This window comes from Eleutherodactylus coqui, chromosome 6 (genome assembly GCF_035609145.1).
Source record: "Eleutherodactylus coqui strain aEleCoq1 chromosome 6, aEleCoq1.hap1, whole genome shotgun sequence".
Lineage (NCBI taxonomy): Eukaryota > Metazoa > Chordata > Amphibia > Anura > Eleutherodactylidae > Eleutherodactylus > Eleutherodactylus coqui.
This window is the reverse complement of record NC_089842.1, coordinates 160,825,700-160,839,816: the sequence shown is the minus strand read 5'-3', so window position 1 is coordinate 160,839,816 and position 14,117 is coordinate 160,825,700. Positions and strand designations below refer to the sequence as shown.

General features: G+C 46.5%; 1 protein-coding gene across 2 annotated transcripts in view; it reads right to left on the bottom strand.

Annotated features, from left to right (window-relative positions):
- Nucleotides 1-14,117, bottom strand: part of MDGA2 (MAM domain containing glycosylphosphatidylinositol anchor 2) — a 646,753-nt gene that overhangs the window by 12,968 nt on the left and 619,668 nt on the right. The window contains exons 13-14 of one of the 2 annotated variants that reach the window (XM_066608091.1): nt 13,449-13,604; nt 13,174-13,368 (exon numbers count right to left, since the gene is read on the bottom strand). In XM_066608091.1, the coding sequence (XP_066464188.1) occupies nt 13,174-13,368; nt 13,449-13,604 (351 nt within the window). The remainder of the gene's footprint in view (nt 1-13,173; nt 13,369-13,448; nt 13,605-14,117) is intronic. The other variant, XM_066608092.1, reaches the window with a different exon arrangement.

Genomic DNA, 14,117 nt, shown 5'->3' with positions numbered 1-14,117 from the left:
ATATATACTTACCTGCTCCCGGCAGCCGGAGTTCTGCGCGGCCGGCCTGCAGTGGGTGTGAAGGGGGTGTGAGTCAGACCTGCCCCCTGATTGGCTCAGCGCTGAGCCGCTGTATTGCCGGCTCCATTGAATTCAATGGGCAAACATCGTTCTTCTCTGTCACAGCTGTTACAGCTGTGGCAGAGAAGAAGGATTTGTCTTCTATATGTTCTCAATGGGGTCGGCGCTGCTGCCGCTGGCCCCATTGAGCGCATATAGAGAAGAGAACAGGAATCGCAGATCGCAGATAGGCGCGATCTGCGATTTCTGTTCTATAATTTATCGGACGAGCGCATAAAAAGCGCTCATGTGTCCGATACCATTGCAAAGCAATGGTTTTATAAAATCGCCGGACGCATGCGCATGCGCAAATCGCGGCAAAAAATCTGACTAAGGCCTTACTGTGCAGCATTTTTTTCCAAACCTGCCTAAAAATATTACACAGTACTGTAGATTGTTAACATTACATCTCTCCGAAGGGAATCTAAACTCCTTTCAAAAATAATTAAATGAACCAAATCGCTTGTGGCAGAGAGTTCTATTGGGTTTCCGCTTTTTATAGTAAAAAAAATTCCTGCATTCATATATTTCTATACAGCTATGGTGTCACCTCAGCGTTCTCACTTGTCTCTGTCATGATGTATGACATTCTCACGTCAACACCACCGCGGTATATATTTTGCACATGTGCATGAAAGTAATTGGTGCATGCGCAGTTCATCAGCAGTTTCCTGATCCTGTCAGCTTCATTATATCAACTTGCGCAAGATTTAGAACACGGTAGTGTTGGCATGCATGGCGTTGGGCGATGTTTGGGGAGGCATGCAGACCTCTCGAGATGGTCAGAACAGCCAACCACTGACTGTCCAGCACGCCCACCAGACTAATCACCCATCTGTTGCACTTGGCACGGGAAGATTTAATCCATTGATTTTACAGGTATGCTAAGATCTGCATGGTTAGAAAACTACCTATGTAAATTGTATCACCTATTAAACAGTATAGAGAATAGGTGTAAAAATGTTGACTGGTTCGCTTTAAATATGCTTTTAACCCCCTTACGTTATGTTTGCCTTTGAGCTTATGCCACTGAAGTGAACCTAAGAATGGATATAGTTAATCCAGCTAAGAACTGTAGTTTATTTCTTCTATGGACTTGAATAAACTATATCGAAAGCTGTGCAGGCCAACAAAAAGAGAAAATCTAAAACCATTGATCATCAATGGAGGATCAGGACAAACATATTGACAAGACACAGGTTGAGAATTTCACTGAATCTAAATCTTCGTTTCACTGATTCAGGTGTGAAGAGATCGATCAAGAAAAGAGATGGATGAGAATTGATCAGGGTTTCTAGCAGCAACAAGAGACTGATTACATATATACACAGACAGTAAATAGGATTAATGGTCGTTCTCTGGGTGTTTTATTATAGCGAAAATCTCTTCCGTTTCACATGCTGGGTTTTAAAGAAGTACAGTAACTTTCTTTACTCTCCTTGTCTAGCCAATTTTCTTCATCTTCACATATTTTTTTATTTGCGGAGTTATCCTTAGGAGTAAGTGTACAATTTATGTGGTCACACATTGTGCATTAATTACCCATACAGAATGGAGTACCTGAAATTTATGGCCATAAGCATACAATACTGTATTTAGACAGCAGTGTGGAAGGGTTATTTGGACAAGATGGGACACTAAGTAGCATTTTTTCTGATGCTTATAATTTAGGAGCATATGGTAAATTTATTTATACTCTGTATAACAGTACCCCATATGGAGGGTGTGACAGAAATGACCACACATGGATTTTCTGATAAAGAGCTCCACATCCCATGCAAACCCATGGAGTTATATGATGAGAGGGAGCTGAGGAGTTTACAGTATCCTGTTGGCACATTGAACCCAATAATAAAATAGAACACAATAAATTCTTAAAGGGGTTGTCCAACTTAAAAAAAAAATCTTGACTGCCCTATAATAATAGCCAGCCAATACTTTCCCTATTAATGTTCCCACTGCTCTGCTTCCCTGCTGGTCTCCATTCACAATTTGGCATCTAATCATGTTGTCTAAAGGCCAATTTAGACACAACTATTATCACTCAAAAGATGTCTTTTTAGTGACTTTTGAGTGATAATCATTGCGTGCCTTTAAGCGCAAGGTGATCGCTCAAATGTTGAGCAATCACCTTGCGCTCCGAGCGGGGCCGCTTGTCTTCTACATCCAGCTGTTCTCTGCTCGGAGCGGCCGGCTATCATACAGCTGAGAACTCCGAGTGGGGTATGCAGAACACAGCTGGACCACTGTGTTCTTCATACCCTGGCTGTTCACAGAGCGCTCAGCTGGTATACAGCTGTGTGCTCCCTGTGGAGTATGAAGAACACAGCTGGACCGCTGTGTTCTTCATACACCGCCTGTGTTCAGGGAACAGGATACAGCTAAAACAATAGTATCAGCTGTATCCCGCTGTGAATCCCTGATAAGGCTCATCGTTCTCTTTCAGCACGCTGAAAGACAACGATCAGCGACTGCTTAACAAAAACTGCATGATGTCAGTGCAGTTAGACACAACGATTATCGCTCAAAAGACGGATTTTAAGCAAATTTTGAGCGATAATCATTGTTTCTAAATGGACCTTAAGACCATTGTGGCCAATCACTGTTCTCAGCATTAGTACTGCTGAGGTCCCTGACAAGGAACTGGAGCTTTGAGGACTTTAATAAGGTGAGTATATCCTAGTTTATGCTTTTAAAGCAGCCCATACTTTTATAAAAACTTTTTTCAACTCCTTTAAACTCCCTTTATTTGCAGCTACAGCAACTATAATTCTATGTCAGAAAACTGAGCTCTGGCTGATGCTAAAAGGTGGAAATTGACTATAATTCTTCTATAATTGTGCCTCCTATTGTATATACAGTTACAGTTATAGCCACTAACATTTATTTTGAATATTATTTACATAACAAAGTAAAAGTAATTGATTAAGATATAAAATGTAACATAATAGATTCGCTTAAAAATCCAAAGCATAATAAGAAATAAGAGTACAATGTGCGAAATCCACTTCTAAGTGGAGTGCTCAGAACAGAACAATATAAATGGGATAGATTGCTTACCGAGCCACAACAAAGCACCTGCTGTTATCAAGGAGCTCTGTAATCATCACAAGTATGTTTTGCCATTTGGAAAAGTGCTAATGAGTCTTATAATTGATTGCACTAAATAGTTGTCTGGCACAACAATGCACACTGAATATACCCAAACCGTTAAAGAGGCTGGACATGGGTGATTGGCCATTATTAGGTTGAACACAGCTGACTAGCTGAGATAGGTATTTTGTACTGATAAATTCATTTCATTTAATTATTCATGCTAACATCTGGGAGATTTCCTTTTTTTCTCAACTTTTTTTTTTTTTTTGCTTTATTCTACTAGATAATGTTGAGCGAACCAAACTAGTAGAACCCTGTTACCGGTCAAACTTTGCTAAAAGTTCCGTTCAGGCTTGTACCAAACTGAATATTTAGCTACGTTCTGCTCAAAACAGGGTACTGCTGGTTCAGTTTGCTAAACAGTAGTCCTGAACACTGGTGTATAACACTATCTAAGAGCCATTGTAGACCTGTTTAAACACTCTTAGACAGTGTTATACCAGTTTTAGGGGTTTGGTGAGCTTCTGGTTTGGTTTAAACTAATTCAAACCAAACTGACCTTTTTGAAGTTCAGTGAACTAGCTGAACCAAACTTTTCATAAGTTTGCTCATCAGAACTACTATAGGATAGGGTCATCTTGATCAATGTATAACCATGCTAGTTATGACACATTGGCAGCAGAGGGGAAATGAGTTCCATGCTGCACTCTCACCATCCCTTTCGGTCCTCTGTTGCTTTGTTTATTTGGTCTGCAGTGGTTACGTAGGTTGTTTAGCCATGTTACTGCTGCAGCCAATAGGAGGCCTGACAAGGATGTAATCAGTAACGTTCTGTAAACCTGCTGGTGGCTTCTACATTAGAAGTCCTTGTGACAGGTTTATGGGATTTCATTGGGCCAGAAGACTCAGTGATATCACTTGTGAAATGACATGCTGCGAGAGAGATGCTCCAATGCCATGAGGAGTATATTGATTTTATATAGTTTTTGGCCACGGCAAATCCAAAACAATATAAAGAAATTAACTCGTCCGACCCATTTAACATGTCTAATTTCCAAAATGCTAACAAAATATCAGATGTAACTGGGCTCCTCTTGGTTTCCTGCTAGTGGGCATTCCAGTGACTCAAGTAACTCTCTTGCTTTCCATAGTCAAACACTGAAGTCATACAAGAGTCACGGTAACGTAGAGGTTTTACGATGGAACTCATGGGCAGCTCTAGGTTACTGTAGAGCTCTAGCCTAAATAAAATCTTGTCACTAATAGAATAAGTGTCCACTGGACATTGATTTTCAGGATGTCCGTAACAATTGAACAAGGATTTGACATCTCTGGACAATGATTTTCATGACCACCCTGAGAATTGTACAAGGATTTGACATCTTGGCATTTAGAAAGTACAATAATATTACCACATTAAAATTCCAAAAATCCAACAAAATACCAAAAAAAAAAAAACAAGCGAAGTCCAATGTTTCCTTGGCAAAGTAGGTTACAAATGGACATTGACATTATGACTCCCTTAACCATTGTAGAATTAATTATGAATAGAGTGTCTGCATACTTAAAATGTCCAATAAAAGTAGCACACCCATCCTTTGCAACGTAAAGTTTTATTATACAATGATCTTTATGGCTTTGTGGTGAGGACCAGTTAGTCACGAGCTAATCATGAGCTTGTAATGTATATATGTGTATATATATATATATTTGATTGCCCACAAGTAATGGTAAATCTGCAGCATACAGAAAAGAAAGTTTGCGGCAACCTTTTAGCATTCATAAAAAATTTAGCTAGGACAGACTTTAACCCTTTGCAATCCCATTTTGGATTCAGGGCTTCCTAGGGGGCTTTCTCTTTCTGTCATTATACAGTGGTGCCATCTGCTGGCTAGAGCCAGTTCTGCAGTATGGGACATGCTGGAGAGGCCTCCGACAACAGAGCCGCCAATAATATACAGTAAGAATACCCTGCCGGTAGAGATGAGCGAACACCAAAATGTTCGGGTGTTCGTTATTCGGAACGAACTTCCCGTGATGCTCGAGGGTTCGTTTCGAACAACGAACCCCATTGAAGTCAATGGGCGACCAGAACATTTTTGTATTTCGCCGATGCTCGCTAAGGTTTTCATGTGTGAAAATCTGGGCAATTCAGGAAAGTGATGGGAATGACACAGTGACGGATAGGGCAGGCGAGGGGCTACGTGTTGGGCTGCATCTCAAGTTCACAGGTCCCACTATTAAGCCACAATACCGGCAAGAGTGGGCCCCCCCCCCTCCCAACAACTTTTACTTCTGAAAAGCCCTCATTAGCATGGCATACCTTTGCTAAGCACCACACTACCTCCAACAAAGCACAATCACTGCCTGCATGACACTCCACTGACACTTCTCCTGGGTTACATGCTGCCCAACCGCCCCCCCTCCCCCCCCACAGCGCACACCAAAGTGTCCCTGGGCAGCCTTCAGCTGCCCTCATGCCACACCACGCTCATGTCTATTTAGAATTGCGTCTGCCATGACGAGGGACCGCAGGCACACACTGCAGAGGTTGGCACGGCTAGGCAGCGACCCTCTTTAAAAGTGGCGGAGCGATAGCCCACAATGCTGTACAGAAGCAATGAGAAATAGAATCCTGTGCCACCGCCATCAGGAGCTGCACACGTGGGCATAGCAATGGGGAACCTATGTGCCACACACTATTCATTCTGTCAATGTGTCTGCATGCCCCAGTCAGACCGGGCTTTTTAATTCATAGACACAGGCAGGTACAACTCCCTATTGTGAAGTCCCTGTCGACCCACAGCATGGGTGGCTCCCTGGAACCCACCGGCGGTACACAGAAATATCCCATTGCATTGCCCAACACAGCTGAGGTAGTAATGTCGTGCTTAATGCAGGTGGGCTTCGGCCCACACTGCATGCCCCAGTCTAACTGGGGTTCTTTATAAGTGTACAGATGTAGTAAAAACTCCGTGTGCACCTACAGCATGGGTGGGTGCCAGGAAGCCACCGGCGGTACATAGAAATATCCCATTGCATTGCCCAACACAGCTGAGGTAGTAATGTTGTGCTTAACCCTTTCCAATCCAATTTGTATATGGTTTTCCTAGGGGGCTTACTCTTTTTCTGCTGTTATACAACGGCGCTATATGCTGGCTAAAGCCAGTACTGCATGAGCTGACACGTAGGATAGGCTCCGACAGCAGAGAGGCTGGCAATATACAGTAAGAGAACCCCGACGGACGTCTACCAACAACGGAGCTGTACAGCCTTAAACCCTAATGTCTTCACAGGTCACACAGTGGACTGGAAAGGGTTAATGCAGGTGGGTTTCGGCCCACACTGCATGCCCCAGTCAGACTGGGGTTCTTTACAAGTGGACACATGTAGGTTAAACTCCCTGTGGACCCACTGCCTGGGTGGGTGCCAGGAAGCCACCGGCGGTACATAGAAATATCCCATTGCATTGCCCAACACAGCTGAGGTAGTAATGTCGTGCGTAATACAGGTGGGCTTCGGCCCACACTGCATGGCCCAGTCAGACGGGTTCTTTAGAAGTGTACAGATGTATTAAAAACTCAGTGTGCACCTACAGCATGGGTGGCTCCCTGGAACCCACCGGCGGTACATAAAAATATCCCATTGCATTGCCCAACACAGCTGAGGTAACGTCAGCTGTAATGCAGGTGGCCTAAAAATTAATTTGATTACACTGTAGGCGAGGGCCCACAAAAATTGCTGTATCAACAGTACTAATGTACATCCCAAAAATTGGCCATGGCCAGCCAAGAGGGCAGGTGAAACCCATTAATCGCTTTGGTTAATGTGGCTTAAGTGGTAACTAGGCCTGGAGGCAGCCCAGTGTAACGAAAAATTGGTTCAAGTTAAAGTTCCAATGCTTTTAAGCGCATTGAAACTTATAAAAATTGTTCTGAAAAATTATTTGAGTGAGCCTTGTGGCCCTAAGAAAAATTGCCCGTTCAGCGTGATTACGTGAGGTTTCAGGAGGAGGAGCAGGAGGAGGAGGAGGAGGAATATTAGACACAGATTGATGAAGCAGAAATGTCCCCGTTTTGGATGGTGAGAGAGAACGTAGCTTCCATCCGCGGGTGCAGCCTACGTATTGCTTACGTATCGCTGCTGTCCGCTGGTGGAGAACAGAAGTCTGGGGAAATCCAGCCTTTGTTCATCTTGATGAGTGTTAGCCTGTCGGCACTGTCGGTTGACAAGCGGCTACGCTTATCTGTGATGATTCCCCCAGCCGCACTAAACACCCTCTCCGACAAGACGCTAGCCGCAGGACAAGCAAGCACCTCCAGGGCATACAGCGCTAGTTCAGGCCACATGTCCAGCTTCGACACCCAGTAGTTGTAGGGGGCAGAGGCGTCACCAAGGATGGTCGTGCGATCCGCTACGTACTCCCTCACCATCCTTTTACAGTGCTCCCGCCGACTCAGCCGTGACTGGGAGCGGTGACACAGTCTTGGTGGGGAGCCATAAAGCTGGCCAGGCCCTTAAAGACTGTTGCACTGCCTGGGATGTACATGCTGCTCGATCTACGCACATCCCCTGCTACCTTGCCCTCGGTACTGCGCCTTCTGCCACTAGCGCTGTCGGCTGGGAATTTTACCATCAGCTTGTCCGCAAGGGTCCTGTGGTATAGCAACACTCTCGAACCCCTTTCCTCTTCGGGAATCAGAGTGGGCAGGTTCTCCTTATACCGTGGATCGAGCAGTGTGTACACCCAGTAATCCGTAGTGGCCAGAATGCGTGCAACGCGAGGGTCACGAGAAAGGCATCCTAACATGAAGTCAGCCATGTGTGCCAGGGTACCTGTACGCAACACATGGCTGTCTTCACTAGGAAGATCACTTTCAGGATCCTCCTCCTCCTCCTCCTCCTCCTCAGGCCATACACGCTGAAAGGATGACAGGCAATCAGCCGGTGTACCGTCAGCAGCGGCCCAAGCTGTCTCTTCCCCCTCCTCCTCATCCTCCTCATGCTCCTCCTCCTCCTCCTGTACGCGCTGAGAAATAGACAGGAGGGTGCCCTGACTATCCAGCGGCATACTGTCTTCCCCCGCCCCCGTTTCCGAGCGCAAAGCAGCTGCCTTTATGGTTTGCAGGGAATTTCTCAAGATGCATAGCAGAGGAATGGTGACGCTAATGATTGTAGCATCGCCGCTCACCACCTGGGTAGACTCCTCAAAATTACCAAGGACATGGCAGATGTCTGCCAACCAGGCCCACTCTTCTGAAAGGAATTGAGGAGGCTGACTCCCACTGCGCCGCCCATGTTGGAGTTGGTATTCGACTATAGCTCTACGTTGTTCATAGAGCCTGGCCAACATGTGGAGCGTAGAGTTCCACCGTGTGGGCACGTCGCACAGCAGTCGGTGCACTGGCAGCTTAAAGTGATGTTGCAGGGTGCGCAGGGTGGCAGCGTCCGTGTGGGACTTGCGGAAATGTGCGCAGAGCCGGCGCGCCTTTACGAGCAGGTCTGACAAGCGTGGGTAGCTTTTCAGAAACCGCTGAACCACCAAATTAAAGACGTGGGCCAGGCATGGCACGTGCGTGAGGCTGCCAAGCTGCAGAGCCGCCACCAGGTTACGGCCGTTGTCACACACGACCATGCCCGGTTGGAGGCTCAGCGGCGCAAGCCAGCGGTCGGTCTGCTGTGTCAGACCCTGCAGCAGTTCGTGGGCCGTGTGCCTCTTATCGCCTAAGCTGAGTAGTTTCAGCACGGCCTGCTGACGCTTGCCCACCGCTGTGCTGCCACACCGCGCGACACCGACTGCTGGCGACATGCTGCTGCTAACACATCTTGATTGCGAGACAGAGGAGGAGGAGGAGGAGGAGGAGGGTGCTTTAGTGGAGGAAGCATACACCTCCGCAGATACCAGCACCGAGCTGGGGCCCGCAATTCTGGGGGTGGGTAGGACGTGAGCGGTCCCAGGCTCTGACTCTGTCCCAGCCTCCACTAAATTCACCCAATGTGCCGTCAGGGAGATGTAGTGGCCCTGCCCGCCTGTGCTTGTCCACGTGTCCGTAGTTAAGTGGACCGTGGCAGTAACCGCGTTGGTGAGGGCGCGCACAATGTTGCGGGAGACGTGGTCGTGCAGGGCTGGGACGGCACATCGGGAAAAGTAGTGGCGACTGGGAACTGAGTAGCGCGGGGCCGCCGCCTCCATGATACTTTTGAAGGACTCAGTTTCCACAACCCTATATGGCAGCATCTCAAGGCTGATGAATTTTGCTATGCGGACGGTTAACGTTTGAGCGTGCGGGTGCGTGGCGGCGTACTTGCGCTTGCGCTCGAACACTTGCGCAAGCGACGGCTGAACGGTGCGCTGAACTACACTGCTGGATGGGGCCGAGGACAGCGGAGATGAGGGTGTGGGTGCAGGCCATGAGGCGGTAGTGCCTGTGTCCTGAGAGGGGGGTTGCATCTCAGTGGCAGGTTGGGGCACAGGGGGAGAGGCAGGGGTGCAAACCGGAGGCGGTGAACGGCCTTCGTCCCACCTTGTGGGGTGCTTGGCCATCATATGTCTGCACATGGTGGTGGTGGTGAGGCTGTTGGTGTTGGCTCCCCGGCTGAGCTTTGCGCAACAAAGGTTGCACACCACTGTTCGTCGGTCGTCAGGCGTCTCTGTGAAAAACTGCCAGACCTTAGAGCACCTCGGCCTCTGCAGGGTGGCATGGCGCGAGGGGGCGCTTTGGGAAACACTTGGTGGATTATTCGGTCTGGCCCTGCCTCTACCCCTGGCCCTGGCCACCGCACTGCCTCTTGCAACCTGCCCTGCTGATGCCCTTGACTCCCCCTCTGAAGACCTGTCCTCCTGAGTAAGCGTTGCACACCAGGTGGGGTCAGTCACCTCATCGTCCTGCTGCTCTTCCTCCGAATCCTCTGTGCGCTGCTCCCTTGGACTTACTGCCCTTACTACTACCTCACTGCAAGACAACTGTGTCTGATCGTCATCGTCCTCCTCACCCACAGAAAGTTGTTGAGACAGTTGGCGGAAGTCCCCAGCCTCTTCCCTCGGACCCCGGGAACTTTCGAATGGTTGGGCATCAGTGACGATAAACTCCTCTGGTGGGAGAGGAACCGCTGCTGCCCAATCTAAGCAGGGGCCCGAGAACAGTTCCTGGGAGTGTTCCCGCTCCTGAGCAGGTGTCATTGTAGTGGAGTGAGGAGGCTGGGAGGAAGGAGGAGCAGCAGACAGAGGATTCGGATTTGCAGCAGTGGACGGCGCAGAACTGCGTGTTGACGATAGGTTGCTCGAAGCACTTTCTGCCATCCAGGACAGGACCTGCTCACACTGCTCATTTTCTAATAACCGTCTCCCGCGTGGACCCATTAATTGGGCGATGAATGTGGGGACGCCAGAAACGTGCCTCTCTCCTAATCGCGCAGCAGTCGGCTGCGACACACCGGGATCAGGAGCTCGGGCTGTGCCCACACCCTGACTTGGCCCTCCGCGTCCTCGGCCGCGTCCACGTCCTCTAGGCCTACCCCTACCCCTCAGCATGCTGTATTACCAGTGATTTGATTTCACAGGCAGGAAATAAATTGGCGCAAGACTGCAGGCCAAATATAATTTTTGCCCTTTTTGGAAAACGAAAGGCCCCACTGCCTCTAGTGAATGAATTATCTAAGTTTAATAACTGTGCTGTGTCCCTGCTTATGTGTCACAGAACGTGAGGGTAGCAGAGTTATTATAACTCTTGGAGAGCAGGTATTTTTTTCCCAATTAAGGAAAGCAAATGGCGAAGCCAGCAGTAAAGCGTAGCTGGGTGCGTCTGATTTAGCAATGTTGTTCAAGCAGCTCACACGTGTCCACCGCCCTTAGGACGGACAGAGGCTGGACAAATAGATTTGTTTTCAGTTTTTTTCCACCAAAAGGCAGCACTGCGTATATTCAATGAACATAAGAAGTTTAATAACTGTGCTGTGTCCCTGCTTATGTGTCACAGAACGTGAGGGTAGCAGAGTTATTATAACTCTTGGAGAGCAGGTATTTTTTTCCCAATTAAGGAAAGCAAATGGCGAAGCCAGCAGTAAAGCGTAGCTGGGTGCGTCTGATTTAGCAATGTTGTTCAAGCAGCTCACACGTGTCCACCGCCCGTAAGGACGGACAGAGGCTGGACAAATAGATTTGTTTTCAGTTTTTTTCCACCAAAAGGCAGCACTGAGTATATTCTATGAATAATAACTGTGTTGTGGCCCTGCCTATACAATTCTTTCCCTGCAGTATCAATGGAGGGTGCAATGGTCTGCAGAGGCGATTTTGAGAAGCAAAAAAAAATGCAGCACAGCTAACAGCAGCCTGGACAGTACTGCACACGGATAAATATGGCCCTAGAAAGGACCGTTGAGGTTCTTGGAGGCTACACTCACTCCTAACACTCTCCCTGCCTATGCAGCACTTCTGTCCCTAATGCCAGGTGCAACGGTCTGCAGAGGCGATTTTGAGAAAAAAAAAATTTGCCACTGCTAACAGCAGCCAACACACAGCTATCAGTGGCCCTAATAAGGACCTTTGGGGAGTCTTGAAGCCTACACTAACTACCAATTCTTTCCCTACAGCAGCTCCGGTACAAACAGCACTGTCCCTCATCTAACTCACACCGCATCTGAGGCGAACCGCGGGAGGGGCCGACTTTTATGTTCGGGTGACACCTGATCTCCCCAGCCACTCACAGCAGGGGGGTGGTATAGGGCTTGAACGTCACAGGGGGAAGTTGTAATGCCTTCCCTGTCTTTCAATTGGCCAGAAAAGCGCGCTAACGTCTCAGGGAAGGAAGTGAAAGTAACCAGAACACCGCATGGTGTTCGTTACGAATAACGAACATCCCGAACACCCTAATATTCGCACGAATATCAAGCTCGGACGAACGCGTTCGCTCATCTCTACCTGCCGGACGTCTTCCGACATCGGAGCTGTACAACCTTCAACCAGAATGTCTTCAGACGTCAGACAATGGATTGGAAAGGGTTAAGCCATAGTAACAAGGCTACCCAGAGCCTTATTTCTATAGAGAAACATTCAGGTTGCAGTCATGCTGCAATTTTATCATGGCTTGTAGACGACCAAAAGTCGCTTTGTAGCCCCAAACTTAAAATTTGTAGACTCAAATTCTGCACTACTAAGGTCAAACCCAGGAAATCAAGAATGTTCTCACTTTTCCTTTATAAAGATATTTTTATCTAGTACATAGAAGTTTTAATTTACTTTTAGTCTAGCATTAAGGTTAACATTTTTGAAGATTTTACGTGACAACATGAATTGCAGCTATATTGGTTGTCACTTTTGAATTAGCATCTTAGCAACTGATGGTAAAACTGTTAAGGCCCATTTATGCGCAACGATTATCATTCAAATTTCATTCAAACGACTACAAATGAGCGATAATCGTTACATGTAAACACTTGTATTAGTCACTTTTCGTCTGAACAATGATTTTAAGGTGAGCTTAAAATCCATCCTTCAGCTGCAGAAAGATAAAGTATCTCTCAACAGACCGCATGCTGTGTTCTCCACGGGAGGCGGGAGATTACATTGTATTTTGCCGACAGCCTCAACGAGAACAATATAGCTGTGTGTAGAGCCAGGCCCACATGCTGGGCTCTGCAAACAGCTCCCGGAGGCCCTTTTACATGCAAATAAAGAGGATAAAATGTTAATGACATTAGTGTCCATTACCACTTCATGCAAAATCATCACTAAAACTTTCAATTGTTTGAAAGCTTATCTTTGCATGTTAATGTGTGTTACTTTCTTATCAATAGAAGATGCTATAAAAATGTGTTTCTTGTCCATTTTGTAAAAAGCCAATATTGCTACACTTCCTGCTCTAAATTTTGCAAAAATATTATTAAAGGTCTAGAAGCATCCCAAAATTAGTACTAACAACATCTTTTTATGAATTGTTTTACGTATAATCATATAATGATATCTTCTGAAGAATAACTTACCTATATGTCTCCCATACATGTGGTAGAAAAAGCTAAAACAATAAGCTGTATTGCTGGACCCATATGGATTTTTCTGTGCAATGTTAAAGACTGGGCTAAGTAGTCGGGCTTTTTCTCCATCCAAGCGGGGGCGAGATGTCTCAATGTACATGTAGAAGCCTACAGGAGGAGAATGATTTTGAACACTGCTGAACTCTATGAAAACATTGAAAACATAATTCTCATAAGTATATTCAATTTATTACAACTTTTTAAAGAGATTGGAGGAAAAATACCTTGCTTGGATCCACCGGCATCTGTGGTGGGCCCTGTGTTTGGTGTATACCTAGTATCTCTTGTGCTGGCGCTTTGCTTTGTCCAGTCAAAAATATCTAAATCATCCTGGGTGAACAAGCAGATATTGCCATCTTCAAATCCACAGTGAAACTCCCCTATAAAAAATCCAGACATGTAAGATTTAGTGACAGAGGTGGAAAATTTTACTTTTTCATACTTAGAGAAGCCTTCCTTTTTTTTAATGTATTCATTTATTTTTTAAGTTTTATTCACTGAGTTTTTCTTGGGGGGAGGGGAAGTGGGGTTGGGGGAATCCATGGAATCCGTATAAGTGACCTCTGCTATGAAGAATCCAGTTCTGTAGCGTGTCCACTCCACACTGTATATTTTGCACTTTTCTTGTGGCTTCCAGGTCATGTGACAATGCTCTGTGTGCTGCAGTTAATAGGTCAGCTTTATGTCAATGATCATAAAGAAACTGTCTATAGAAACCAATCACAGTGCAACTTTCAGTTCGCATTCTGCTCTTCAAAATGAAAGCTGTGATGTGGTTGGTTATTATGACCAGTTTTGCTTTGAGGCAGTTAACATAAATCTGACCCATTTACTGCAGGACACAGAGCAGAGTCAGAGTGCTGATCATGTCACCTAGATACCAGAAGAAAAGT